Source organism: Aulonocara sp. 'chitande type north' Nkhata Bay, linkage group LG13 (genome assembly GCF_057382095.1).
Source record: "Aulonocara sp. 'chitande type north' Nkhata Bay isolate Kocher_YH1m ecotype deep benthic linkage group LG13, A_spYH_male_GT1.1, whole genome shotgun sequence".
Taxonomy (NCBI): domain Eukaryota; kingdom Metazoa; phylum Chordata; class Actinopteri; order Cichliformes; family Cichlidae; genus Aulonocara; species Aulonocara sp. 'chitande type north' Nkhata Bay.
Genome location: NC_141356.1, coordinates 11,195,874 through 11,220,949, shown reverse-complemented (window position 1 = coordinate 11,220,949; position 25,076 = coordinate 11,195,874). Strand labels below are relative to the sequence as shown.

The window sequence follows — 25,076 nt, the reverse complement described above, 5'->3', positions numbered from 1 at the left end:
AAGTGTGAACACACACTTCATTCACGTCTAAGCCTTATCTCGATTAAACACAATCGTTCTTCTGGAAAAAGTCCTTCTTTCTTTACTCCTGCCAGCGTTTTTTAAATAGTGATCTCACAAATTGACAGTTATAGTTCTTGCAAACTGTGATGAGACTGATGTTAAACAAGTGGACAAAAATGGGTGTGAAATAGTTTTTCTGCTAAACTCTAAAACACAAACACTTTTTGGGCAAGTGGGTTGCTGTAGTGTGTGTGTGTGTGTGTGTGTGTGTGTGTGTGTGTGTGTGTGTGTGTGTGTGTGTGTGTGTGTGTGTGTGTGTGTGTGAGAGAGATGTTTTTCAGACTGTGGGAATGTCACTGCCTAGCTGTGTCTGTCAGTGTAACACACACAAACACACAGTCACACCTTCAGGTGGCCTGTGTGAGGTTGTCCTGCGGTCAGTTCTTAGGGGAGGGAGGGGTTCCTTTCCCTTTCCAGAAAACTGAAACACACACAGACACACACACAGGTCTGTTCACGCTTTCATCTGCAGACACGTGTGTGTTTTGGGAATATTGGCCTCAGCATTTATCAACCTGCATAAATGCATTTATGAACGGAGCGTCGAGGAAAACTGACCACACACACCTAAAATACCACAGAGTACTTTGTAAACGTGGCCTTTGTGTAAGAGGAAAATCAGATTCACAGAAAGTTCATTTGTATTTATTACTGCGACTGGCTCCACAGGAGAGAGTCCTGACTGCTCTGCCTTCCATTATAACGTTGAGTTACTCTGCAAACCACGAGTCAGCCTGCAGTGTGTGGATGATGTGCTGCTACGAGGTCTTTAATCGGGCCTGACGTTTAAGGATTTTAAATTCATTTCTCCACAGAGACACTAATGATGGGGAAATGTGCTCTCTGTCTGTGCTCAGTCAGGACTCTGCAGCTTAGCCTGAGTCTTAGTTTTAATATTGCAAACCTGAATGCTGCATAAAGTGATTTACTCAGAGTAAACTTGATTAGCTCCATTAATAAAAGCAAAAATCCCATCAGGTTTAAATACAGCCGATCGGTTTGTGGTTCAGTGAGGTTAAAGTCTTCAGTTGCACTGCAGCTGTCAGTGAAACGTCTCAGGTAAATTCAACACGTCAAGTTCACCACGACTCGTACATGAGCTGGATCATTGGTGTGGCGAGCTTCTAATTCCGACCTAACACACCGAGGGTCACGAGATTTACTGCTGCAGAGTCTGTCTCTCTGTGAAGACTCACAGAGGTGACATGGATGAAAAACAGCCTGCACCTCATTTTCATTGCCTAAATTTAACCACGAAGGTGTTTAGTCCCAGAACCTCACTGTGCTGAGAGAGCGCTCAGATATTCTGGGATGTTCTTCTTCACGAGTGATGCAAAGGAGGAATGTGAGGTTTGATACAGACGTGTTATCAGACTGAGCTCAGCTTTAGATCTGTCAGTCCACCTACCCTCTGTCTGTGGGTCCCTCTGTCCTCGTGTCCCTCTGTCTGTGAGTCCCTCTCTCCTCGTGTCCCTCTGTCTGTGAGTCCCTCTCTCCTCGTGTCCCTCTGTCTGTGGCTCCCTCTGTCCTCGTGTCCCTCTGTCTGTGGCTCCCTCTCTCCTCGTGTCCCTCTGTCTGTGAGTCCCTCTCTCCTCGTGTCCCTCTGTCTGTGGCTCCCTCTGTCCTCGTGTCCCTCTGTCTGTGAGTCCCTCTCTCCTCGTGTCCCTCTGTCTGTGAGTCCCTCTCTCCTCGTGTCCCTCTGTCTGTGGCTCCCTCTCTCCTCGTGTCCCTCTGTCTGTGAGTCCCTCTCTCCTCGTGTCCCTCTGTCTGTGGCTCCCTCTGTCCTCGTGTCCCTCTGTCTGTGGCTCCCTCTCTCCTCGTGTCCCTCTGTCTGTGAGTCCCTCTCTCCTCGTGTCCCTCTGTCTGTGGCTCCCTCTGTCCTCGTGTCCCTCTGTCTGTGAGTCCCTCTCTCCTCGTGTCCCTCTGTCTGTGGCTCCCTCTGTCCTTGTGTCCCTCTGTCTGTGGCTCCCTCTGTCCTCGTGTCCCTCTGTCTGTGGCTCCCTCTCTCCTCGTGTCCCTCTGTCTGTGGCTCCCTCTCTCCTCGTGTCCCTCTGTCTGTGAGTCCCTCTCTCCTCGTGTCCCTCTGTCTGTGAGTCCCTCTCTCCTCGTGTCCCTCTGTCTGTGAGTCCCTCTCTCCTCGTCTCCCTCTGTCTGTGGCTCCCTCTGTCCTTGTGTCCCTCTGTCTGTGGCTCCCTCTCTCCTCGTGTCCCTCTGTCTGTGAGTCCCTCTCTCCTCGTGTACCTCTGTCTGTGAGTCCCTCTCTCCTCGTCTCCCTCTGTCTGTGAGTCCCTCTCTCCTCGTGTCCCTCTGTCTGTGGCTCCCTCTCTCCTCGTGTCCCTCTGTCTGTGAGTCCCTCTCTCCTCGTGTCCCTCTGTCTGTGAGTCCCTCTCTCCTCGTGTCCCTCTGTCTGTGAGTCCCTCTCTCCTCGTCTCCCTCTGTCTGTGGCTCCCTCTGTCCTTGTGTCCCTCTGTCTGTGGCTCCCTCTCTCCTCGTGTCCCTCTGTCTGTGAGTCCCTCTCTCCTCGTGTACCTCTGTCTGTGAGTCCCTCTCTCCTCGTCTCCCTCTGTCTGTGAGTCCCTCTCTCCTCGTGTCCCTCTGTCTGTGGCTCCCTCTCTCCTCGTGTCCCTCTGTCTGTGAGTCCCTCTCTCCTCGTGTCCCTCTGTCTGTGAGTCCCTCTCTCCTCGTGTCCCTCTGTCTGTGAGTCCCTCTCTCCTCGTCTCCCTCTGTCTGTGGCTCCCTCTGTCCTCGTGTCCCTCTGTCTGTGGCTCCCTCTGTCCTCGTGTCCCTCTGTCTGTGGCTCCCTCTCTCCTCGTGTCCCTCTGTCTGTGAGTCCCTCTCTCCTCGTGTCCCTCTGTCTGTGGCTCCCTCTCTCCTCGTGTCCCTCTGTCTGTGAGTCCCTCTCTCCTCGTGTCCCTCTGTCTGTGAGTCCCTCTCTCCTCGTGTCCCTCTGTCTGTGAGTCCCTCTCTCCTCGTCTCCCTCTGTCTGTGGCTCCCTCTGTCCTTGTGTCCCTCTGTCTGTGGCTCCCTCTCTCCTCGTGTCCCTCTGTCTGTGGCTCCCTCTGTCATGAACTCTTGGATGACCAGAACCATGAGGCTGCAGATGCAGGAGGAGCTCTGAAGGCAGCGTGGAGTTGCAGCTCCGTCAGGTTGAGGTGGTTTACGAAAGGAAGTCAGGAAACATGGCTCTCTTTGGAGGATTTTCAGTTACGAGTAGAAACCCAAATGAACAGGTTAAAAGTCGTGACCATTTCATCTGATACACTCATGTTTGGTGACTGTGCACCAGACCGGGCACTCGAGGGTTAAATCTTCCTGTGTGTTGCTGGTGGACGTTCACGGTTTTGATGCTTGTGCGTGCATGTGTGTTAATGTATTTCCTGTTTTCTCTCTGTTTGTTCACCCCTTGTCTCCTTTGATTCATTTCATTTGTCTCGATCACTCTGCCTCTAGCTCACACACACACACACACACACACACACACACACACACACACACACACACACACACACAGTGTAGTCCCACCTGGCCACTGTTGTTGACGGTGTTTGTTTCTGTTTTGTTAGTGTGGAGCGCTTCATGGAGCAGCCTGAGGTCCATACGTAAGTATTACCCACGCGCACACACACACACACACACACACACACACACACACAAATTCCCATGTGACATTGTAAAATAAACAGACACAGCATGATACCCCCGTGTGTGTGTCTGTAAAAGCACACACACAGAGCCTGCCAGCTGTTGTCAGAACAGAACATCCCAAACAAACTGGGTCAGACAGACCCACAAACACGGCGGGATTGGGACTGAGTCGGAGGATCGTGTTTGTCCACAGCAGCACGCTGAACCCTCGCCTCCTTCACTGACCAGTCTGCATACACCAACTAAAGCAGACCAGTAAGATCTGTCCATGCTTCCTCCCTCGGTGGTATCGTTTATGTTTTCCATACCTACCGAGTGTTTTCCTGGTTTCAGAGTTTTCTGTAGGTTGTTCAGATTTCTTGTGAAGTCTGGAATAAACATCAAGGTAATCAGAGTGGAGATATGAGCGTTGGGAAGGTGGAGCGTGGAGGTTTTACTGAACCTTTGAGGCATCGGCGCAGCCAAACATCAAAGTTTAACTCAGTTTGCGTCTGAATGGGAAGTCGCTGGTTGATATTTTAGTTTCTCGACGGTCCCAGTGATGCGAGCACTGTACCAAACCATCGCGGTAAAGAGAGCTGAGTTGCTAACGGTCGTGAACTCAGATGGAAGTGGTCAGCTGAGTTCGTCTCCTGGATGTCAGGACGCCTCCCTTTGGAGTTCCAAACCAAAAGGAGACCCCGGGTTAGTCCAGGAAAGCTTGGGGATAACCTGATGCTGCCCAAGCTTCTTGTTACCCCCACGTGACACAGCAATACTTCTCATGGTGGAGGTTTCAGGCTGGCCTTCCATGTCAGAAACACCTCGTGCTGATGTCCCGCGTTCATGCAAAGTGATCCTTCGATAACTTTAGTTTAAGTTTCATGCATTGTTTTGTATCTGGTGGTTGGTATTTCAGGATCCACAGGTAGCCCTCTGATATGTTTACCACTCAGAATAAGTCAATCAGTCGTACCCTTCACTCTGATTGGTGGTTGCCTCCATCGCTCGTCTCAACCTCGCTTTTAGAACCAGCTCACCGATTGTTATTTTTCCAGTCATCACTACAGGTTGTTGATTTTGACAGTTTTCTCTTAGTTTCAGCAGGTCTAGAAGTCTTTTTCGTCCCACACCTGTCGCCCCCTGGTGGATATTAAATAGAATGCAGGTTTAGGGCAGTATCGGCTTCGTGTTTCAGAAACTGCGGCCCTCTTTTATACTGACTACATGACGACTCCCCTAAACTCCCTAGCAGACGACCCTGAGTCAGTGATAGTTGTTTTAAAATCTGACCAAAACAATCATGATTATTGATTTCTGCAATATAATTTCTCCTCTCTCGCTCGTCCCCTCTCCATCTTTGTCCATCTCTCTCGGTTCTAAAGCAGATTAGCGACGGCTTTTATAAAATAAAACAGCGAGCTTTAAACCTGTCTCTTGTGACGAGATTACCCCCCCCGCCCCCCACTCTGCTCTCTCTCTCTCCTCTCTGACGAGATGTGATTGGACGGCATGAAAGGTGTCCGCCGAGCGAGAGACATTCACACACACTCTCTCTCTCTTTAATCTCCTTTTTAAAGGGAGGAGGAGGTTATCATCCAGTTATTCTGGCTCACCGTCGGGCAGCGTTTCGCCTCCCGCTGATTGTTTGGACCAAATTTCTAGGCTCTTAAATGGATTGTCCCATGTGATTAGTGTATTGGTGTGTGCGTGTGCGTGTGTGTGTGTGTGTGTGTGTGTGTGTGTGTGTGTGTGTGTGTGTGTGTGTAAATCTGTGCTCATACTACACAGTCACTCGACTTCTTCTGGGGACACAAAGACAAAGCCTTAAAAACATTAACCATTAAATTTTAATCACTCAAACAGCCGTCGAGCTCAAACTCTGTGTTTGTTTGTTTATTAAGTCTCATTAACATGGTTTACTAAGCATCTATTTACAGGCTCTTATTACAAGGATGTTAATTAAAAACGTTAATCTGTACTTCAGCTGTTTAGCTTGCTGATGACGTCTTTTTTTTTTTTTTTAGATTTTAGACCTTAAAATTGTTGGTCCGATGATCCTCTAAAAGTTTTACCTTTATGTGTACAGCGTGTCTTAGAGCAGTGCTTCACCAGTTAAAGAGGCGTACATATCCCAGCATCCATGGCTGTAGCTGAATAAGATCAGTGATGACAGATGAAGGAAAGGCGACCCCGTAAACGTGCGTTTTCAGGGCTGCGTCACACTTTAGGAGGTACAGCCTTGAGAGCGCGGTCGATGTGGACCCTGATCAGATGATCTGAGGGCCCGATCGCTGGAAAAGGTCTCGGGGAGGCGAGGGTTTGGCCACGTGGGGGCTCAGTCTGTTTGCTCCACTTCACTGTTTCAGTGTTTGTTTTGTTTAGTAAGTGAAACTCTCGAGGTTTCAGTTTTTTAAAGGTCAAGTTTAAGTTTTTAGTTTTAGATAACTACAATAACCTCGTGACCAATCATAAGAATTTCAGATGTTTCAAAGACTTATTGGAGTTCACAGCGTTCACCTTTCCTCGTAACCTCTACAGTTCTGTGCAGCACGCCGTTCATCATCTCCTGAATCCAACTCTGATCGATGGAAATTCATCCATGCCGATCAGAGCTCGATGCTCAAAGAGCCGCAGCTAAAAAATACAAAAATCTCAGTGAACGCAATATATAAAGAAGATGGCACACCTGAGGTTGCCAGCACAAATTATTTCATTTAAATAGAAAGAAAACGCAAATATAAGTTGAAGCCATCGTTCCAGCATCTTAATCCCATCCACAATCTACCGTCATTCCTTTAACACGTATATTTAAAATACAAAAAGTGTATCTTAGATTTATTTCATGGACTTTATTCTACTTCTTTATCTGAAAATGTACAAAAGCGACTGCAGTCATAAACTTTTAAAGCAATATTTGTGTTTGGCTCCTTGAATTGAGGCGATCAGAGTCCGATCCTTTGATTCAGATCTGTCGTGCCTACATGTGAACCCTGTGTTCCTGTGGGAACGTTTGCAGACCTAACCGTGTCTGGATAACATGTTGAACGTGTTTCTCTCTGTCTGCAGCGGGCGTCTGCTGGTCGGGACCTTCGTCGCTCTCTTCTTCAACCTGCTGACTTTACTGTCGGTCAGGAACAAACCATTCGCCTATGTCTCAGAAGGTACGTCCTGCCTCTTCATCGCAGTTAAACCAGTGCGTGTCCCCACCTGCTGTGTGTGTGTGTGTGTGTGTGTGTGTGTGTGTGTGTGTGTGTGTGTATGTGTATTCATATCTTCGTGGGGTCCCCACAAGTTTGAAGGTATTTTTGAGACTCAAAATGTGGTTTTAGTGTCAGGGTTACAGTTGGGTTATGGTTAGGCTTAGGCTAAGGGTTAGGCATTTATTTTTCAAGTAGATGTCCTCACTAAGATAGCAAAACAAGAATGTGTGTATGCAGTTGCTATTGTTATCTGAACCCATCACTAAGATTTCTGTGAGACGTGTTATCTAAAGGTTTGGGGCATCATTTTGAAGCACATATCAAAAACGGACTGAGTTCTACCCAAACCTAATGGATTCAGAGCCTTTTACAAACAAGAGTGAAATGAATGTCTTTAGATTTGAAGCTTTAACTCTTTAAAGCCGGTCAGAGCAGCACGCTCCGTTTTGTGTAACTATTTTTAAATCCCTGTAGAACCTGAACCACGTAAGCTAGCGCAATAATTTTTTTTGCATATGAAACCGGAGGAGTTGTACTTACATCTTATGCCATCAGCTTGTCCTCGGTCACGTTTTCCTTCCACATATAGCTTTGCAAAAATTGCATAAAAAGCGCTTGCAGGAACAAAAACGTAATATTCCAGAAAAACGCTTTGCTGATCCGATCAGCTGTCGTAACACTTCCCACAGTGAAACAGACGTCAGCGCGAACTATCGCATGTCCGCCATTACCTGTCCGAAACCGGAAGTGACGTCATTTTCGCGGAAAATGTAGTTTTTTTACTTGTAGGCCTTAAAAGCCTATACTGGTGTTTTTTATACTGGTGCATAAAGTCATGTTTGACTTTATGCTTTTCTGAATAGTTTCTGGGATGCTTAGAACTCGAATTGCACTGCTGGAAATAGTTTATTTTGATGCACCTGCTGTTTTCTTTGCAAATTTGCATCATAGGATTGTTTTTTGTTTTTCCTGCAGTGTATAAAAATTGCTGTATCTCAAAAATAAAACTATGAAGGCACTCAAAATTAATTTCCTGTTGTTGTAAACTATTTTTTGCAACTTTTTTGTATTTAAAGTTTTGAGGGATAAACCTCTTAAATTTCTCTAATTAGAAATATATGTTAAAAAAAAAAAACGATTTCAATATTTCAGTAGTTTGTTGCACTTTTTTGCAATTAATGTGGTTACTATGGATTTAATGCATAAATATTATTAAAATTTGGGCTATAACAGTTGTATTGATGTATAGCAGCTTGAAATGCTCCCAGAAATGGCTCCGCAGCATGTAAAAATATAAAGTAAGCTCTGGCGGACTTGGTTCTATGGTAGGTCTTAAAGGGGTAACGCAGCTCCATGCTCCTGAAGGTTTCCTGAAGTCCCTTTTAAGAACATTTAAAAGCACCAGGAGTCGACTGGCCGTCCACCCACGTAGGATGCAGACTTCTGTGGAGGAGATGATCCCGCTCGCTCCCAGCGAACATCAGCTCAGCTCCACCGTCTCCAAACCATCGCCATCTCAGCGCCATCTTTAAACCTCCTCTTTCAGTCTTCCTGCTCACCTTCTGTCACAGCTCACCCCTGACACTCGTCTCCACCCGCTCCACCCTGCCTATAATAACTGGAATTAAAATTCTCCAGAGCAGAAAAAGGACTAATGTTGGAGTTGAAGTCCACCTGAGATTCGTAGCGATAACTGAACTTGAAAAATCTGATGGATGAAAAGGTAAAAATAAACCTCAGAATATACCTGGCCAACCAGGTGTACACCTGTGCAGGGAGGAGGAGCCTGAAAGGTCCATAAACAACAAGCCACACAGCTTAGAGCCTTCTTTGCTCCCTTCATTCCTTCACTCCAGCCTCCTTTTCCCATCATTTCTCCTTAAAAATCCAAACCGTCATCATGTGGAGAAATAAAAAGATGGAAGGAGACCGACAGATCCTCTCCTCCTCTCCTTTCCTCTCATGTGTTCCCCTCGTCTCCTCTCCTCTCCTCTCCGGCTGACTCACTGCATGAACAGTCTACCGATGAATGAGGTCAGAGTGTGTGTGTGTGTGTGTGTGTGTGTGTGTGTGTGTGTGTGTGTGTGTGCGCGTTCGTCAGCTGTCTGTTCTTGCGTTCGGAGCAGTCTCAACATCACTTAACATCTGACATTTTGGAACAGGAGGGGGATGAAGCTGCACACGCTCGCACACAAACACACACGGGCACTTAACTTTGCTGAAGCACACAATCTCTCACTCATTACACACACACACACGCACACACACACACAGCATCTCTGATGGAGCGAGACTAAAAGTGCATTACGCAACCATGTTCCAGACTGTGGTAATGTAGTGTGCCAGGGGGCCATGCGAGCAGAAAGACATGCCAACACACACACACACACACACACACACACACACACACGGCGTCCTCGTGCACACGGATCATAAATAAGTCACTCCATTAAAATGTTTGTTTAGACTGACTCACCCTGCTAGCAAAACAAACAGAGCACACACACTCTCCCTCACACACACACACACTCGGGGGTTGAGCAGGATGGGATGTGAAGGGCCTTTGACCCGACGCTGAGCCTTCGGGCCTCGCGGCGTCTTCAAACATTAAAGGTGGGACGGCGCAGCCGAGCGAGAGCGCTTATCTTTTTTTAAAGACGAGTGGGAGGTGTTTTTATCCCTCATCATGGAGGCGGCTACGCCCTCCTCACTTTAAACACTGTAATCAGATTCCCCCCACCCCCGCCCACCCAACAACCAAAAAAGAAGTAGAAGAAAACTGCGATGTACAGTTTTGCAGGTTTGGGTGAGCGGGAGTCTGCGAGTGTCAGATCTATAGGACGGAGCTGACGGAGGCAGCTGTGGAGTGAAACAGCTGGGACCTTCATGCAGCACTGAGACAGAAACGTGTCCTCCACTCTCCATCTCGAGCTTCTCCGTTCCTCCACAACAAGCGTCATCGTGTCTGAAACTGTAACGCTGAAGGACCCGGGCCAGGACGCAGGCTGGGCGGAGTCTGTCACACCTGCTTCCTCTACAGCTGACTCAGAAAGAGATCCGATATGGTTTTCTATCATTTTGTTCATAAGCCCGACTCATCTCTGTCAGCTGAGCTCTGTTAATCGTCACTTTGAGCACTGAGTACCTGCAGCGGTAAATCTCGTAGCTCGGCTGTGTTCAGCGACAAAATCAAAGCCTGTAGTGAAAAGATGCAGGAGCAGAAACAGGAAACAATTTTATGAGCAGAAAATATTCCTACAGCTGGGGTCATACGTGTGCGGTGAGCACATAAGTATAAAAAACGTTGTTCCTTTAATCTTCACTCTGATCTAAACATGAACTTTAATAATACAGAATCTTATACTTAAAATATTACATAAAATAATACCCTTGTAAAAGTATAAATTACAAAGTTGAGTATTTGATGTATTTCCAGAAAACCATGGCACCATAGCACAGAAGTATTCGAGTAAATGTAATAAGTTACCTTCCAGCACCGGCCATGCTCTTATCCAATGAGAACTGTAAGATTAATGTGGCGCAGGTGAGAGGGTCTGCGATCAGTGTTGATGATCCGACCAATCACGTTTGTATTCAGGCAGAGGCGTTAAATACAGGAGTGACATCATGAAGGGCTCGAAGGGCAGAAACCACATTTTCCAAAACAGAAAAGTTTAAAAAAAGAAGAAAGTCAACTCAGTCTAACCTCCGAGGACCTGGCTCCTCATATGTGGACATCACATTTTTGTCAGAAACAAAAATCAGGCAACTCTTTGTTTTTACATTCATCAGGTCGCAGTCAGCCCAAATAGCAAAGATTAAAAATGCCATCAAAGAGTTAGGAGGTTAAAAATAACCTTCCTTTGGTTTTAAATGGGACACTGACCCCAGTTTCCTCGTGTTTGATCTGAACAGTTTAACAAGTGCAGCCATCAACGAGCCGGGCTCATCGTGTCCGTGCACCGCTCCACCACCGCTCCACCCTCAGACAGGCTGCGTGTGGTTTTTGTTGCTGTATTAAACCGATCTTTCTCTCTCCTCAGCGGCTAGCAGCAGTTGGCTTCAGGAGCATGTGGCAGATTTAAGTCGAAGGTAAGGACGCTTCCTCGCTCTGCTTACACTCACACACACACATCCATCCTGTATGTTACACCCTGTGTGTGCCCAGGTGTATGGCCTCTGGGGTCAAAGGTTAGCCTCATTGATTTGTCTTCTCAGAAACAGCTGTTAGATCAGTTTCTGTCTGCAGAGGCGAGGCAGCAGGGGGCTGAATATCCCCCCGCTGACAGTTTCTGGTCACCTGATATTTGTGGTTGGAAGCTGAGACTTTGCACCAGAGCAGAGTTTGTCTTAAATTCTGTTGATCCGGAGGATCAACGCCCAGAAGAACTGCAGACGTTTTCCTTGGTCAGGAAGGAAAAGCCTCCGAAGCTACGCCACTGATGCTGCGTTAGTTCAGTGAATATTATCATAACCGCGAGTCTTTCTGAGGCCGATCGATGGTTGGTTTAAGAGAACGAGACGTCAGCAACAACAGGCACGACTCTTCTGCAGCATCATCAAACCCCTGCACCCGTCACTCTCAGCCTGGGTCGTGGCCGACCCGGGGAAACAGCCACACTGATCCGTCCGTTTGAACTGGAGGAATTTGGACGTTTTGAGTCTCAGCGGCGCCGCAGTGTTTGATTTTTAGAGCTGAGGGAGAATTGAGAGTTGGACAATGGCTGATGACCTCAGGAAGTGACATTAAGCAAATGAAAGCGAAATAAGGCGTCAGTGACGCAGACACACAGACTGGCCGATGACCCTCTGACAGCCACACGTCTCCAGGAAAAAGTTTGTGTTCCCCGAGTGGTTGGCGAGTCGTTGCTGGCTGATGAAATCAGTCCAAACCCAGTGACTGCCAATGAGAACAAAGGTTGCTCTTTACGGACGTGTGAGAGGCGGTAAATAAGCAAGCGAGTAGCCAAGACTGTCCACTAGGTGGCAGTCGGGTGACGCACGATGTGCTTTATATGTGGGCGGGGCTTATTATCCAGCAGGTGAGGTAAACGTTGATTATTTTTAACAGTGAATCGTGCAAAGCTGCTGCAGTCGAATCCAAAAATAGAAACATGGAATCAGAAATTTGAAATGCTTCCCAGAATTCAGCTTCCTTATGTCAAGTTATGCAATCAAAGCATGAAGCATTAATCGGTGTTTGATAATTGTGTCGTCGTGTCTGATGAAACACCAAAGGCAACTTCCCGTGTGCAACCTGTCGACCGGCTCTGAAGCCTCTGCTGCTCCTGTGATAAATATTCCATGCTGCTGCATCGCTCCGGCATCCGAAGTGGGTGAAATATACGATGTCTGCACACAGACGCACACACACACACACACGCTGAGAGTCAGCGGCTCAGTCGGCGCGGGTTACTCAGGGTGACAGCCTGGAGAGTTGTGCAACAGAACTGCGCTGTGATTGGCTGAGAGGGCAGAAGTGAACAGGACGTCCCAGCCTAGTTTCCACTCTTTGACTGCGTGTGGGAGAGACACACACAGAGATGCTGTGTGTGTGTTACTGTGTGTGTGTTATCACAGCCTGTCCCCACTTAACCCCAGCATGGTCTGAGGGCCAACTGGGTTATATAAAGCCTGCTGCTCGGTCAGCCTCACCAGCCAGAAGCCTGAGCTCTGTGCATGTGTGTGTGCGTGCGTGTGTGTGTATGCGTGTGCGTGCGCGTGTGTGTGTGTGTGTGCGCGCGTGTGCGTGTGTGTGTGTGCGTGTGTGTGTGTGCGTGTGTGTGTGTGTAAGTTGCCACCGGGGAGGAGAGAGACAGAGGAAGTAAAAAACGTGCAGATTTGGATTAACAAGCCCTGATCCTGCTCGTCCGGTTACTTCCAAGCATCGCTGCACAGTCTTCAGTTTTTTTTAAATAGTAACTTTATTTATAGCACATTTGTCTACGTTTACATACAGAGATGAGAAATTCTTTATTATGTCTGGATTTGTGCGTTTGTTACGGCAGACATGATGAAGAGTCACAACAACATCTGGCAGATGTGTCTTCCTGCGTCTGCGCTCAGGGCAGCTCCTGTGTGTTAGAGGAGGAGCAGGAGGTGGTCGGGATTATCCATGATGGATCACTGTTTCTTGGTGACCTCCAATCCCAGAGCCCGACTTCCTGATCAGTTTATCCCATCTGCTGGAGGCTGCAGCTCGATGCTGCTCCCCCATCTTACTGCAGAAATCCACTGTGGTGCTTTCCCTGGAAGCAGAGCCTGCTCGGATCCTTCTCGTATCCAGCCTCTGCACTGGTCTTGCAGCTCGGCCTGTTATCAATGTGGACGCCCAGGTACGCGCACTCTTGGACCTCCCTGACATCCTGTCCCAGACGGCAGCTGTGTAGCCGTCCTCTCACCATCTCTGCTGCTATCACATGCAGGAGCAGATCTGTCCTCCTCCTCCTGAACATCACTAACACATCCAGAGTGTTTCTGACCTCAAAGTGTCGAAGGTGAGCAGGAATGGAGACGTTATCGCCTCCTGAGGTGTTTCCTGCAGCTTCTCTCTCAGTAGCAGCTGCTGAATCGTGTCAATGCACGTGAGGAACCAGAGGAGGCGTTTCTAACCGTGCATGCAGAGGACTGCATCAGCCACCCCCAGATTCAGTCTGCGTGCAAACCTCTCAGGGTCAAGGGAGGTTCTACCTGTGCTCTCAGGTGGGCGGAGACTAGTCTCTGCATCACCTTGATAACATGATGGATGGTTGACCTCTGATGGAGGCGACTTGTTGGTCACAGGAGACGTGATTGTGCCACGGAGGTCACGGAGTCCCACGCCTTTTTCTGCCCGTGCAGGCAGGACGTCTGACCACAGTCAAAATCATTCGACACTTAGAAATCTCTACCAACTTAACTCAGTTGGTAATTTAATTTTCTCTTTATTTTCTTTTTTCCATCTAAATTGATTGGCCTGGAGAAGGCCAGCACAAAGATGATTGGACTAGACTAGTGATGTCACAATGAGCTTAGATTAGCCCCCAAACACCTGGGCAGCAGACAGATGTGTGACTGCAGATGTTCATCGTTGAACGTCTGTATGAGCTGAAGTCTTTACACATATTTAATTGTTTCCCTTGCAGATCATGTGATATTTACATTGAGCTGCTGTGTTGTGTCATATTTCAGGTTATTGTATGCAGGACTCCTTTTGCATTGAAGTAAAAAACACTTGCTGTATCACTGAGCGTCTTCTTCTCTCTCTTTTTTTAAACTGGCGTTTTTTTCTAATGACGATGTGAAAATATTGTGACAGCGCGAGAGCGGTTGCCCGTAGCGTTGTTTTCACTCGCAGCAGGCGTCTGTGTTCAGAGGAGAAGCTCTAAAAAGCCACAGCGGAGTACCTGCTCAGCAGCAAACAGACACGGCTCAGTCAGACGCTCGCTGCTGAACACGGAGAAGCTTTTAGCGGCTCGAAATGCAGACGTTTCCCTCGGGAGCCGTCGGGCCGTAGCTCCCGGATCTGAGACGTGTCGCAAACAGAGAAGTGTTTCTGACGGCCAGCAGGGGGCAGTCACACTGGCTCCAATAACGCTTCACCTTGCATGAATTTTACCTTTCCTGATGCCTTTATGTGCTCACAGGCTGGATGTAAATTATTGTTTCATATTCAGGAAGCAGGGAGGAGTCTGTACTCCTCCCTGCTTCCTGAATTCCACGGGTCCGTCACAGTTCACTGTGAACTCGAGTCAGGCTGCAGGGAGCTGAATATCTGCACACCTGATATTTGTGGGTGGAAGCTGAGACTGGAAACCAGTTTGTCTTAAATTGTGTTGATCTGGAGTTTTTTTCCTGCAGATGTTTTCTGGAACTAGGCCGGGATGCTAAAAGCGTAGCCACGGGAACGACGTTATTTATAAACAAACTGCAGTGTAGAAATTAGAGATGGCACGATGCCACTTTGTTACTTTGAAATGCCGTTTTGGTAGCCAGGCTTCAAATGCTCAACCAGACCGCCGACAGGTCTCGCACGCCACAGCCGCTCTATCACGTGACGCATACTGCTCCGACGTGCTAACGTTATGAGCTGAATTACGCCGTGTCGCTAGTTTTGGGAGGTGCTTTGGTGATATTGAATGGATCAGATTAGATTTTTTATGTCTCTCCGATATCCAATCCAGTAATCTAGGTCAGTATCGGACCGATGCGTGATATCGGTCCATCCCTAGTAGAAATGAAACATGTCCGTACATGTCGATCGTAATTCCCTGCAGCTCCATCAGAACCTCTGACAGAGATTCAAACCTGCATCACACTCAGCGTGAGTCAAGGATGCTGCTGATGGATGCACGAGGTGGTAAAAGCATTAAAGGGTTATCTACGAATGTCCACTAGTGACCGGCTACAAAGTGTACGCAACAAGTTAATTGGTTTAAACGTGGACGGGCTTTAGAGGATTATCCCAGGTGTGCTCAGTGGTTAATGAGGTGTCAGGTGTTCCTCAGATGGTATCAGTGAAAACGCCGAGTTCAAAGCTTCAGCGCTGGACCACGTGCATTTATACCGACTCCGTTGTCGTTGTTTCAAATAAACAATCATTTGTCTCCAATGGGCGTGAACGACTTCAACCAGCAGCAACTTTAAATGTGATTGGTCCCCTAAGCAGATCGCTGCATGCTTCGGACGGCGCTTCAGTCGAGCCCGCGTTCAGCCTGGAGAGTTCACAGTGATCGAGTAGTCGTGGTCCTGCCTCCTGCAGCGCTGTGTCCAGGCTCCGCCCCTTACCTAAACTGGAGTTTTCCCACAGGTTAACGGGTTGCAGTTTGGGCGTTTGTCTTCTTGTTATCGGGTTCGTTGTGGAGCCGGCAGAGCGCCACGGGGTATCAAGAGTTCGTTTGTGACTTTGCTTAAATCCTGCAGCCACTCTGGATGAGCACACACAAGGTCACATGTCAAATTATATCAATGCATCAGCGGGGATTATGGGATCGCTGGGATTGTCAGGCTCATCCTCGACACTCTGAGTCTCGCCTCCTTTTTGTCTTTTGCTCTTTCCAGTCCAACACTAAAGACAGGAAGTCTCACAGTGTGCAGACTCAGTTTTTCACTGAATGTCAGATTAAAGAGCCCGGAGCTTTCCTTCAGTAACAAGATCAGATGGTCATTTTGTTTCGTCTGTGCCTCAGTTTTACGTAAATTAAAGGAAAAAACTCTCCAAACATCCATTTTTTCTTTAATTAAATGATCCTGATGAATCTTTGCAATCTTAAAGCTACGAGCAGTGACGATGATGATGAGGAAGACACCTAAGACACCTTTTATGTCCCCGCAAAGGTCCTGCGGGGACATAAAAGCACCTCCTAAGCCTGGCGAGGGGAACCCAGCAGCTCCCGTGTCGTGAATCATCGCTCAGGTTTCCTCGCCGCGGCTCAGATATGAACGCGGAGCGTCCTCCGGTGAATCACAACATGTGCTCGAGTATCCCGCTAACATCGCCGCGTCCTGCCCGGCCCTCCATTATTCACCGTCCGAGGAGCCGCCGCAGGATCTGATGACGCCGTCAGCTGACCTTGAAGACATTAAAGGAGGAGCACGTGCATTTCTGTTGTTGCTGCTAAACATGTGATGTCCCCCCCCCTCGTCTGTTCCTCCAGCTCCGCCCGTGGCGAGCACACGCCTCTCTGAATGACATGTTTGACGTTAATTACGTGTTGACATGCGTGTCTCTGCGTTCTTTCTAATCATCATCTAATGATACACGCCCAGGCAGCGGCGGCAGAGTGCGGCCATGTGACATATTCAGTCTCACCAGGGGCGCGAGGTCTTTTTGCTGCGTTTCATGTTATGGATTTTGGTTGTTGGCACTGTGGGCCCTCCGTAGAGGTGCTCTTTTAGGCTTTGGGGCAGGATTAGGACGGAGGATGTCCTTTTCTTCTGCCACAGCTGGAACAGCAGGATTTTTGGCAGCGTGTCCTGAGGCCAACGTTTCTCTTTAGCTGTTTATAAAATGACGGCGAGCCCGTCCACAGGCTGCGTTCGATCTTCGTCTATGGACGAGGCGTCATCGATGGGCGGTCCTCTCTGACCTCTTTCAGTCGAGTCTTCTCAGGCCGAACATCCGGCGCCACGCCGCTGTCTCTGAACCGCGACGTGTGGCGCTCCACCGGGACACCATCCCGCCACCGCATGTCACGCCGCGTTGCATCACGTCACGCTGTCACATCACATTAGGTCCTGTCAGATGCATCGTTTCCTGCTGAAGTGCCTTTGAGCAAGAAACCGAAACTTTCCACAGCTCCACAGGTGCTGTTTTTTACGCTAGCGCGACCTTTGACCTCAGCTGAGAGGAACAATAAAGGTCGAGGGGTCAAACTGTTCCTGCAGGTGGTCGACTTTCATCGCACACCTTTATTATATTTGTTACTTCTTCTTCTTTATTATTATTATTATTATTATTATCCAACCAGCAGCAAATAATGAGCATGTATCTGTATAAATATTAATATCTGCTGTTGTCTGATACATGTGACTGTATTTAATAAACCATTTTAAATTCTTTTTGATATTTCACTGTATTATCATTTATCAGGGTTTTCTTTTGTACTGTGGGATAAACTATATTTCATCTTCAGTGCCTATTTCCTCGTCCTTCTGATGATCATGGAGTCGGGATCGCTGCTTCTTGGAGCAGGTCCTTAGCGTTTAACTCCCGGGATCGTTTAGATCAGCGTCCCCGTCGGCTCCTCCCACATTAAACCATTTGCTGCTGTTGGCATGAACTGAGAGGGAGTTTTTTGTGTGACGGCTCTTCTCCGATGCTCAGGCAGGATGTGCGGGAGCTCGGTCGGAGCTTAAACTAACATGAAACAAAACAAGAATGATCCCATCAGGTCCAGTTCAAATCCCCCTAAAGTCCATTATGATGGCGTGATCGGGTTAAAGGCCTAAACCTGAAGACAAATATAAACACCGGAGGATTCAGGGCTCTGCCTCCCAGAGACGCTGCTGGGTTTCAGGAATTCCAGATACTATGAAACTATGAAGTCAGTTTAAATTCATACCTTTGCGCACCTGTTACCTGTTTGACGCCAGAAAGACTTGAGAGCACACAGACTCAGAGGTGCGAGAATTTGACATTTTATTAACAAGTTGAACCTGCTGCTGTGTCTGCGATGAGCCAATGAGGTGAGGGTGTCCTGTTAACCCTGTGAGGTCATCAGTCGAGAACCCCTCAGGTGTGTTCACACCTATTTTTGCACAGTCTGATTTTGTGCAGCGAAGCCGACGGGCGCAAACGTGAACAGAAGCAAATCCAACCAAAGATTTTAACTTCGGCAGAAAGTTTTCACGTGAGCAGCTGGCGAGACGTGGAGGAGGAGTTATTAATGCTGAGGCTGAGTGATTCATGGATCAATAGGTCTCCTGGTTCATCTGACGCCTCCGGGACGCATCGTACGTGATGTTTACAGTTTTGTTTTTTTTAATTCGCTCGCTGCACGACCAATGAGCTCGTGCGACGGGGAGGTGACTGTCACACATCCGTCCTTGCACAGTTGATAACGTTGCAAACAAGTCTCCAAACAGGCTGCTCGGCTCTGCTTTGCATCTTCACCAAGTTTAAGGGCAGCTTACTTTAAAACTACAATTTCATTATAATCATAAAGAACATGCACGTGAGCATAACTGCACTTATTTTTAATAATATACAGTTAGAAAAAAAATTATAAATCAAAACTAGGATGTAGGAAACATACGTAAAGGAAGCTTCCTTAGGAAGTGACCTGTTTCATGTTTCGTCGTATTTTAATCTTTTTTATGTTTTATTGACGCTGGAGGAGCTTTTGGAGTTTGTTCAGTGGGAGAATGTGGAGGTGATCATGTGCACTAATCCTGTTTCTGTTTGTTTCCCTGTGTGTGTCTGTGTGTAGTTTGTGTGGCATCGTTCCAGGCCTGAGCAGCGTGCTGCTGCCTCGCATGAACCCCTTTGTCCTGATCAACATGGCGGGAGCTCTGTCCCTGTGCATCACCTACATGCTCATCGAAATCAAGTAAGAATTTAATCTGCGTGGATGTAAATCCCCACGTTCACGCTCGTCCACGATCTGTTTAACCAGCCCGAGTTTGTTCAGCTGATGCCGTTTCCATCCCTGCTTCCCTTTTATATCTTCAGCTGTGCTGAGCTTAGAGCGGCAAACGTGCACAGATGAAAATGTCGACCAGCTTCAACGAATAACATGAATATTGTCATTTATTCCTCTGAAGTCTTCCTCAGAGTGAACTGTGCGCTTGTATCGGCTCATTTACAGACTGGATTATATCAGGATCTGTGGTGGTGACAGTGATGTCGTTTATTTATTTTAGAAAAGTGGAAATCTTCTTTATGTTTGATGAACCATTTCTTCTCTCGTGTCCGTGATCTGTGTGCTCAGCAACTTCAACGCGGTGGACACGGCGTCTGCGGTCGCCATCGCCCTCATGACCTTCGGCACCATGTATCCCATGAGCGTGTACAGCGGCAAAGTGCTGCTGCAGGTGAGACAGACGGGACAGTGCGCTCCCCTTTGGCCTTTAACCCCAAAATATGATGCAGGTATGGAAGCCACGTGATCATGATTATTAACCGCCTCTCGCCCACAGACCACGCCCTCCCACATCATCGGGCAGCTGGACAAGCTTCTGAGAGAGGTGAGAGCCGGCGCTTTATCGCAGCGTTACTGCAACATCAGGAAGTGTTTCTACTGCTTAGTTTTATCCCAGAATTCATCATAACCAGAGTTTAAAATCCAAACATAAACTGGATCCACCAATCAAATTCTCCCTGCGAGGCTTCATACATCACTTACATTGAGTCCAGATTGTTGCATAAAACTGTCACTTTTGGCATTTAAGATCAAATTTCAAGCGCAAATGTAACTGTTGACGTATCGATCGGGTGTCCAGCACACTGCACCATTAAACTGTGCAGAAACTCCGAATTTCAAACCTCTGCAGCTGACCGGCCGCCTCGGGGCCGACTGCGATTTCACCGACGCTCAGGATCTCGACTTCGTTCACAGTCAATCCAAACCACGAAGTAGCAGATTACTGACTGGGCGGATCATTTCACAGCTTCCGTTTTCAGCTTCCTGTCGTACGATGGCGTTCGTCTCCGCCCATCAGGGACTCACAACATGAACTTTAGTTAAAGAGAGTTAACGAGTCCTGAGCGAACCCTCCAAACATGGCTGCTGTTCATGTTTCCTTCATTCACGTTAACGGTGACGGCAGCTTGGTTTCTGAGTCCTTCAGACACAACACGAGGTCAACGTCAGACGGAAACCAGCGAGCAAACGCCGTAAACCACGTTAAACTTTATTAGGAACAGCTGAGAGAACAGCACACTGACTGATTATGATTGGCTATTTGTGCCTTCTTGTGTCCAATCAGGTGTCGACTCTGGACGGGGTGCTGGAGGTCCGAAACGAGCACTTCTGGACTGTTGGCTTTGGATGTCTGGTGAGTGACAGAGGCCGACGGAGAAACTCTGGATTAACTTATCCAGTTAATCGTGGCGTCGGATCGCTGGCGTTAGAATCAGTGAAGCCCGATAAGGAAAACGTATCCTGGGCTGAGCCTGAGTGCAGCTCTGCAGACTCGTAGTAAATAAATAAGTGAGGGCGCCGCGATCTCTTTTAAAGAAATGAATCGGGTTACTTACAGAGCGGGGTCGGAGGTCTCTCAGGGTCTGCTGATCAGTTCCTCTCTGACGGTTCTTCCTCTTCCTGTTGAGTTTGTCCCGTCTCCCTCCTCCGTCCGCTCCTCCGTCATTCGTCGGATTAGAGCGATGATCTGCAAGGATTTGTTCAACGAGACGAAAAGAAGGAACGACTCATTCATGCGGAGACTTGGCTCCCCCCTCCTCTCCCTCTCTGTTTTTTGGGGGTGCGTTGTTGTTGTTGTTGTTGTTGTTCGTGTTGCTGTCGTCGCAACGCAAACAAACCCAGCTGGCTTTCAGGGCGGGACGCACACAGAGAGGAGCGCACACACCGACAGTCTCCTCTGCCGGGCTCAGATGCTCATTATAATTTATGGATAATTTAACCGTGCTGCTGTTGAGCCTGAAGGTTCACACGAGGAGAACTTCCTGTCCACTTCCTGCATTTTTTTAACGTCCTAAAAACAAAGTGAGGAAGTAAAAGTGAAGCTGTCGCTAATGAAAAACAACAAAGTTCAAACAGGGATAAAATAGTTCATCTGCACTTCATGAGTCAGCTTTCAGTTCTGCTTTATAGCTTATTATCTTAAATTAGCAGCTTTCCTGTTGGAGTTTTGTACTGAGACGCTAACATAAGGCTAGCACAGTTTCATATCACTCGGCTCATACATGTTAATAAAACCAAAACACAACGTTTAGTCAAATTTATCCACCCTGCAGCGCCCTCGAGACTTCAGTGAACACACCCATTGGTTCCGGTGGTTTAGATGGGTGGAGTGGTTGGGTCAGGTGGGGCGATGGGGTGGGAGGGGTGGGTGCTTTGAGCCTGTCAAGGTTTAAATTTGGTTGAAATCGGCGACTTCAGGTTGAGTTTAGACTTCTTCTTGGATCTCCTGTAAACGAAGAGCTGCGAGGCACGGAGGCGTTTTCCAGCCGAGGCTCATGTCTGTGGGGTTAAAGATGACATCACCACAGTATCCATGGTTACAGGCCAAACCTTCTGTGTTAGGCGTGTGTCTGCTGAAAGCTCCTCTCTGGTATGAAGGATGAAGGCCGCCGTTCCTCTGCCTGCCTCCGGGTGGCGCAGCGCCCGTGTTTACCTCGCCCTGATGCTGTTTTTATTGTTTGTATTCGTGTTGTCGATGCCGCCGCCCCTCGTGTTGTCGTTTGTGATGCTGCTGCAGTTACACAACTGTTGGTTGTTGGCCCACTGCTAACAAAGCAGCTGTCCAAACTGATTTGACCCCCTGACTGCACTTCTGCCCCATGGGGCGATTTGCTCTGCATGTGTGTGTGCGTGTGTGTGTGTGTGCGCGTGTGTGTGTGTGTGTGTGCGTGCGTGCGTGCGTGTGTAAGAGAGGGAGTCTGTCCTTGTGAGGTCTGAATATTCCCAACAACAGAAATGACAAACTGTGTTTAATGTTTTAAGGTCAGAGAGGTTGGATTTAACAGCGTTTAGAGTCCAGCTAAGCTTCGTTTCAGCGCACGTTTGTGACGCCGCTCGGTTTGCCCGAGGAGCGCTGCAGGAACACTGGAGACGTCTTTGTTCGTCTCCGAGTTTGGATCTGAACTGTTTGCATGATTTTGGATCAGATGATCGCTCTCGTGTCTGCGCACCGATAACGGGGTCACGGACTTGAAGACACTTCAGGCCATGTGGGCGTGGCCACCGTCACATAACCCGCTGGTTTCTGCATTTTGAAGCTTTTTTTTTGCTTCATTTTGGGTTTTCGGAGCCAGATATGACCATATTTGGGCATCGATAGACATCGTATGGGCATTTTAATATAGGCGTGTATGTGGAGTGAGCCCCGTGTGGACGTCAGAGGAACTGCATGATCAGGCTTACTGTAATCTGTGTGTTATTGATCTGGTCTGGAGCGTGTTTGTATTTAATCGCTTTGCTGAGCAGTTACTGAAGAGTTAGCTCTTCTCTCTCTCTGTTCTTGTGTTTCAGGCTGGCTCCGCCCACGTCCGGATCCGCCGCGACGCCAACGAGCAGCTGGTTCTGGCTCACGTCACCAACCGGCTGCTGCCGCTCGTCTCCACGCTGACCGTGCAGATCTTCAAAGACGACTGGTCCCGGCCCCTCCTCACCGGGGCCCTCTCCTCCTCCTCGTCCTCCTCGCCCGCTGCCTCCCCGCTGGGTGCTGCCGATGGCTACGCCGCCCTCGCCTCATCGCTGCCTCCTCTGCTCTTGTCCCCGGGAGGAGACTTCGACCCGCTGACCTCCACCCCCTCCAAACCCACCAGCCCCCCTCCGGAGTTTTCCTTCGACACTCCGGGGAGGAACGTGCAGCCGATGGTCCTCGCCGCTTTGGGACACCACACCCACAGGCCGTACGGAGGCCTGGGACTCTCCTACGGGTCGACCCCCTACACAGGGATGCTGAATCAGGGCCTGGCGCGGCCTGGTGGCGGGATGGGACTGGGCACACAGGGTCTGGGGGTCGGGCTCGGACTGGGCGTGGGCAGTGGCGGCGGGCCGTCCTCTCAGAGCTACAGAACTGCGTTTGGCGGGTCGACGGCGCCGCTGCGCTTCGGAAACCCTCTGGCTTCACAGTCGCAGTACCGACAGTACCGGCCGTGACCGCTCCGGCGGGTTCAGGACTTTCGGGTACTCGAAATTCATTTGTGACGGTCGGCTCCTCGGGAACGTCGAGTCAGGCAGCGGCGTCACAGCATCGACGACGGCGCCAGTTTCTGGTGTTAGATGTCGATGACTTCAGAGGAGCGATGGTGGTGATGTATTTATTGTCCGGACGAGGAGACCACCGCGTATCTTTGAGTGCTTTCTTTGTTATGGGACTGATCGTGAGGTTTGGCGGTTAGAAAGTGGCGTGCTCGTACTTTGTAAGCTTTTTTTTCCTGCAAACATTCCTTAAAAAAATAAAAGTCTTTGAGTCTGAAAGAGTTTGATGTTTAATATTTCCAGCATTGCGTGAAACAAGTATCACAGCGAACTCCACGTCTCACCCGAGATTCACCAAACATCAGAAATCCTCGTTTATCTTTTCGTTTGAGTCGTTTTCATGCAGATTTTATTAACGAAGAACTTCCTCACAGACCGACTTCGTCCAGCGTGGTGGAGCTCCGCGTCACGGGGCAAAGGTGAGACCTAAGTGATCAGGAAACTTCCCAGATCTTTATCCGGTCCATAAATCTGCTCAGTCCATCAACTATTAAACTTTAAACACCATCAGTGACTCCGCCCCTGTACGAGGTTTCCTGCGTCCTGGCGTGTGGGGATGATGAGGAGGAGGAGACCAGCTTTTATTTAGGCGGGTCCTAATCAGGAAATCAGGGCTGCACATCCCCATCAGACGAGCTCACAAAGAGGCCATGAGGCTTTGGGTACAGTCGCACAAATCAGCTCCTCTTCCTCCTCGCTGTCCTTCAGTTTCAGGAGGTCGAGGGAATGTTTGAAGGAGAACAGAGTGAAGCCAAAAGAACTCAAACAGTTCCTAATGACACTAAATGTTGGGCTGTGACGCCTCTGCTCCAGTCGTTAAAAGCAAATCGTTGAAGTTCTGAAGTCCGAGCCAGGAAAACTTTCCCGACTTCTTAAATTTGATGTTTTCTGAGGTTGGAAGTTGACTGAAGACATTCTTGACTCTTCTCAACATCTGAAGCTTCGTCTGATTTTGTGAACATGAGCCGAGCTCTTTGGAATCCTCATCGTGTCCTGTAGGACGCTGGTGACCTTCTGACCTCTCAGCTTCTACCTGATGATCCTCTGTCTGTACTGAGACAGCCCGTCCTCTCTCACGCCCAATACAAACACAGACAGGTCCCCATTGGTTCACCTGACCCCCTCAGAATCAGCTGATTTTTTTAGATTAATAACTTTATTATATTTAATAAATCCAAAGTTTTACCTTCATACTATGAATATTCTACAGGACCTCCATTTAGTACTTTTAAATTATGCTTCCAGCTGTTTTGACTGCTCTGCTGAACTTCATAACGACGGCAGAAAAACACGTTTAAAGTTACTTATTTTCAAAACGAATTAGTTACTTAGTTACTCTTTAAAAGCATGATACACAACCTGAGTATGTAATAAAGACAAAGACCTTCCAGCCCAGTTCTATTTTTTCTGCATCATATAAACTGAATCAAATGAAAACGTCTCCTTTTAAAACTTTTATTTCGTTTTATTAGTTTTAATCTTTTAACAAAAATTAATCAAGCAAAAATTAAACTATATGCAAGAAGAAATGTGTTTAACATTTAAACCTATTGTCTGCATATTCCAGCATATAAAATAAAATAAAACACTGTTTTGTGTTTACACTCTTTCAAATAGATGCGAGTAAAACACAGCAGAAAATAAATAAAATCAAAGACTGAGCAGCTCTTAAATCTGTTGTCACCTGTTTGGCAGGAGTGGGGCGGGTGGAGGTTTGCCCACAGCGGGCGTGTCAGTGGGGATTTCTCTGTCAATGTCACGTTCCCGTGGCAGCGTGCTCGCCGCTCGCTCAGATTTGAAGTTTCATTTTTCGCTGTAG

General features: G+C 48.1%; 1 protein-coding gene across 2 annotated transcripts in view; it reads left to right on the top strand.

The window, feature by feature from the left end:
• The window catches only part of slc30a6 (solute carrier family 30 member 6), a 59,566-nt gene extending 36,268 nt beyond the window's left edge, over positions 1-23,298 (top strand). For both annotated transcript variants that reach the window (XM_086258708.1, XM_086258709.1), the window contains exons 8-15: positions 3,627-3,662; positions 6,757-6,851; positions 10,934-10,982; positions 18,800-18,919; positions 19,301-19,403; positions 19,509-19,556; positions 20,298-20,366; positions 22,523-23,298. In XM_086258708.1, the coding sequence (XP_086114834.1) occupies positions 3,627-3,662; positions 6,757-6,851; positions 10,934-10,982; positions 18,800-18,919; positions 19,301-19,403; positions 19,509-19,556; positions 20,298-20,366; positions 22,523-23,155 (1,153 nt within the window). In that variant the 3' untranslated portion in view covers positions 23,156-23,298. The remainder of the gene's footprint in view (positions 1-3,626; positions 3,663-6,756; positions 6,852-10,933; positions 10,983-18,799; positions 18,920-19,300; positions 19,404-19,508; positions 19,557-20,297; positions 20,367-22,522) is intronic.
• Positions 23,299-25,076: the final 1,778 nt, after the last annotated feature.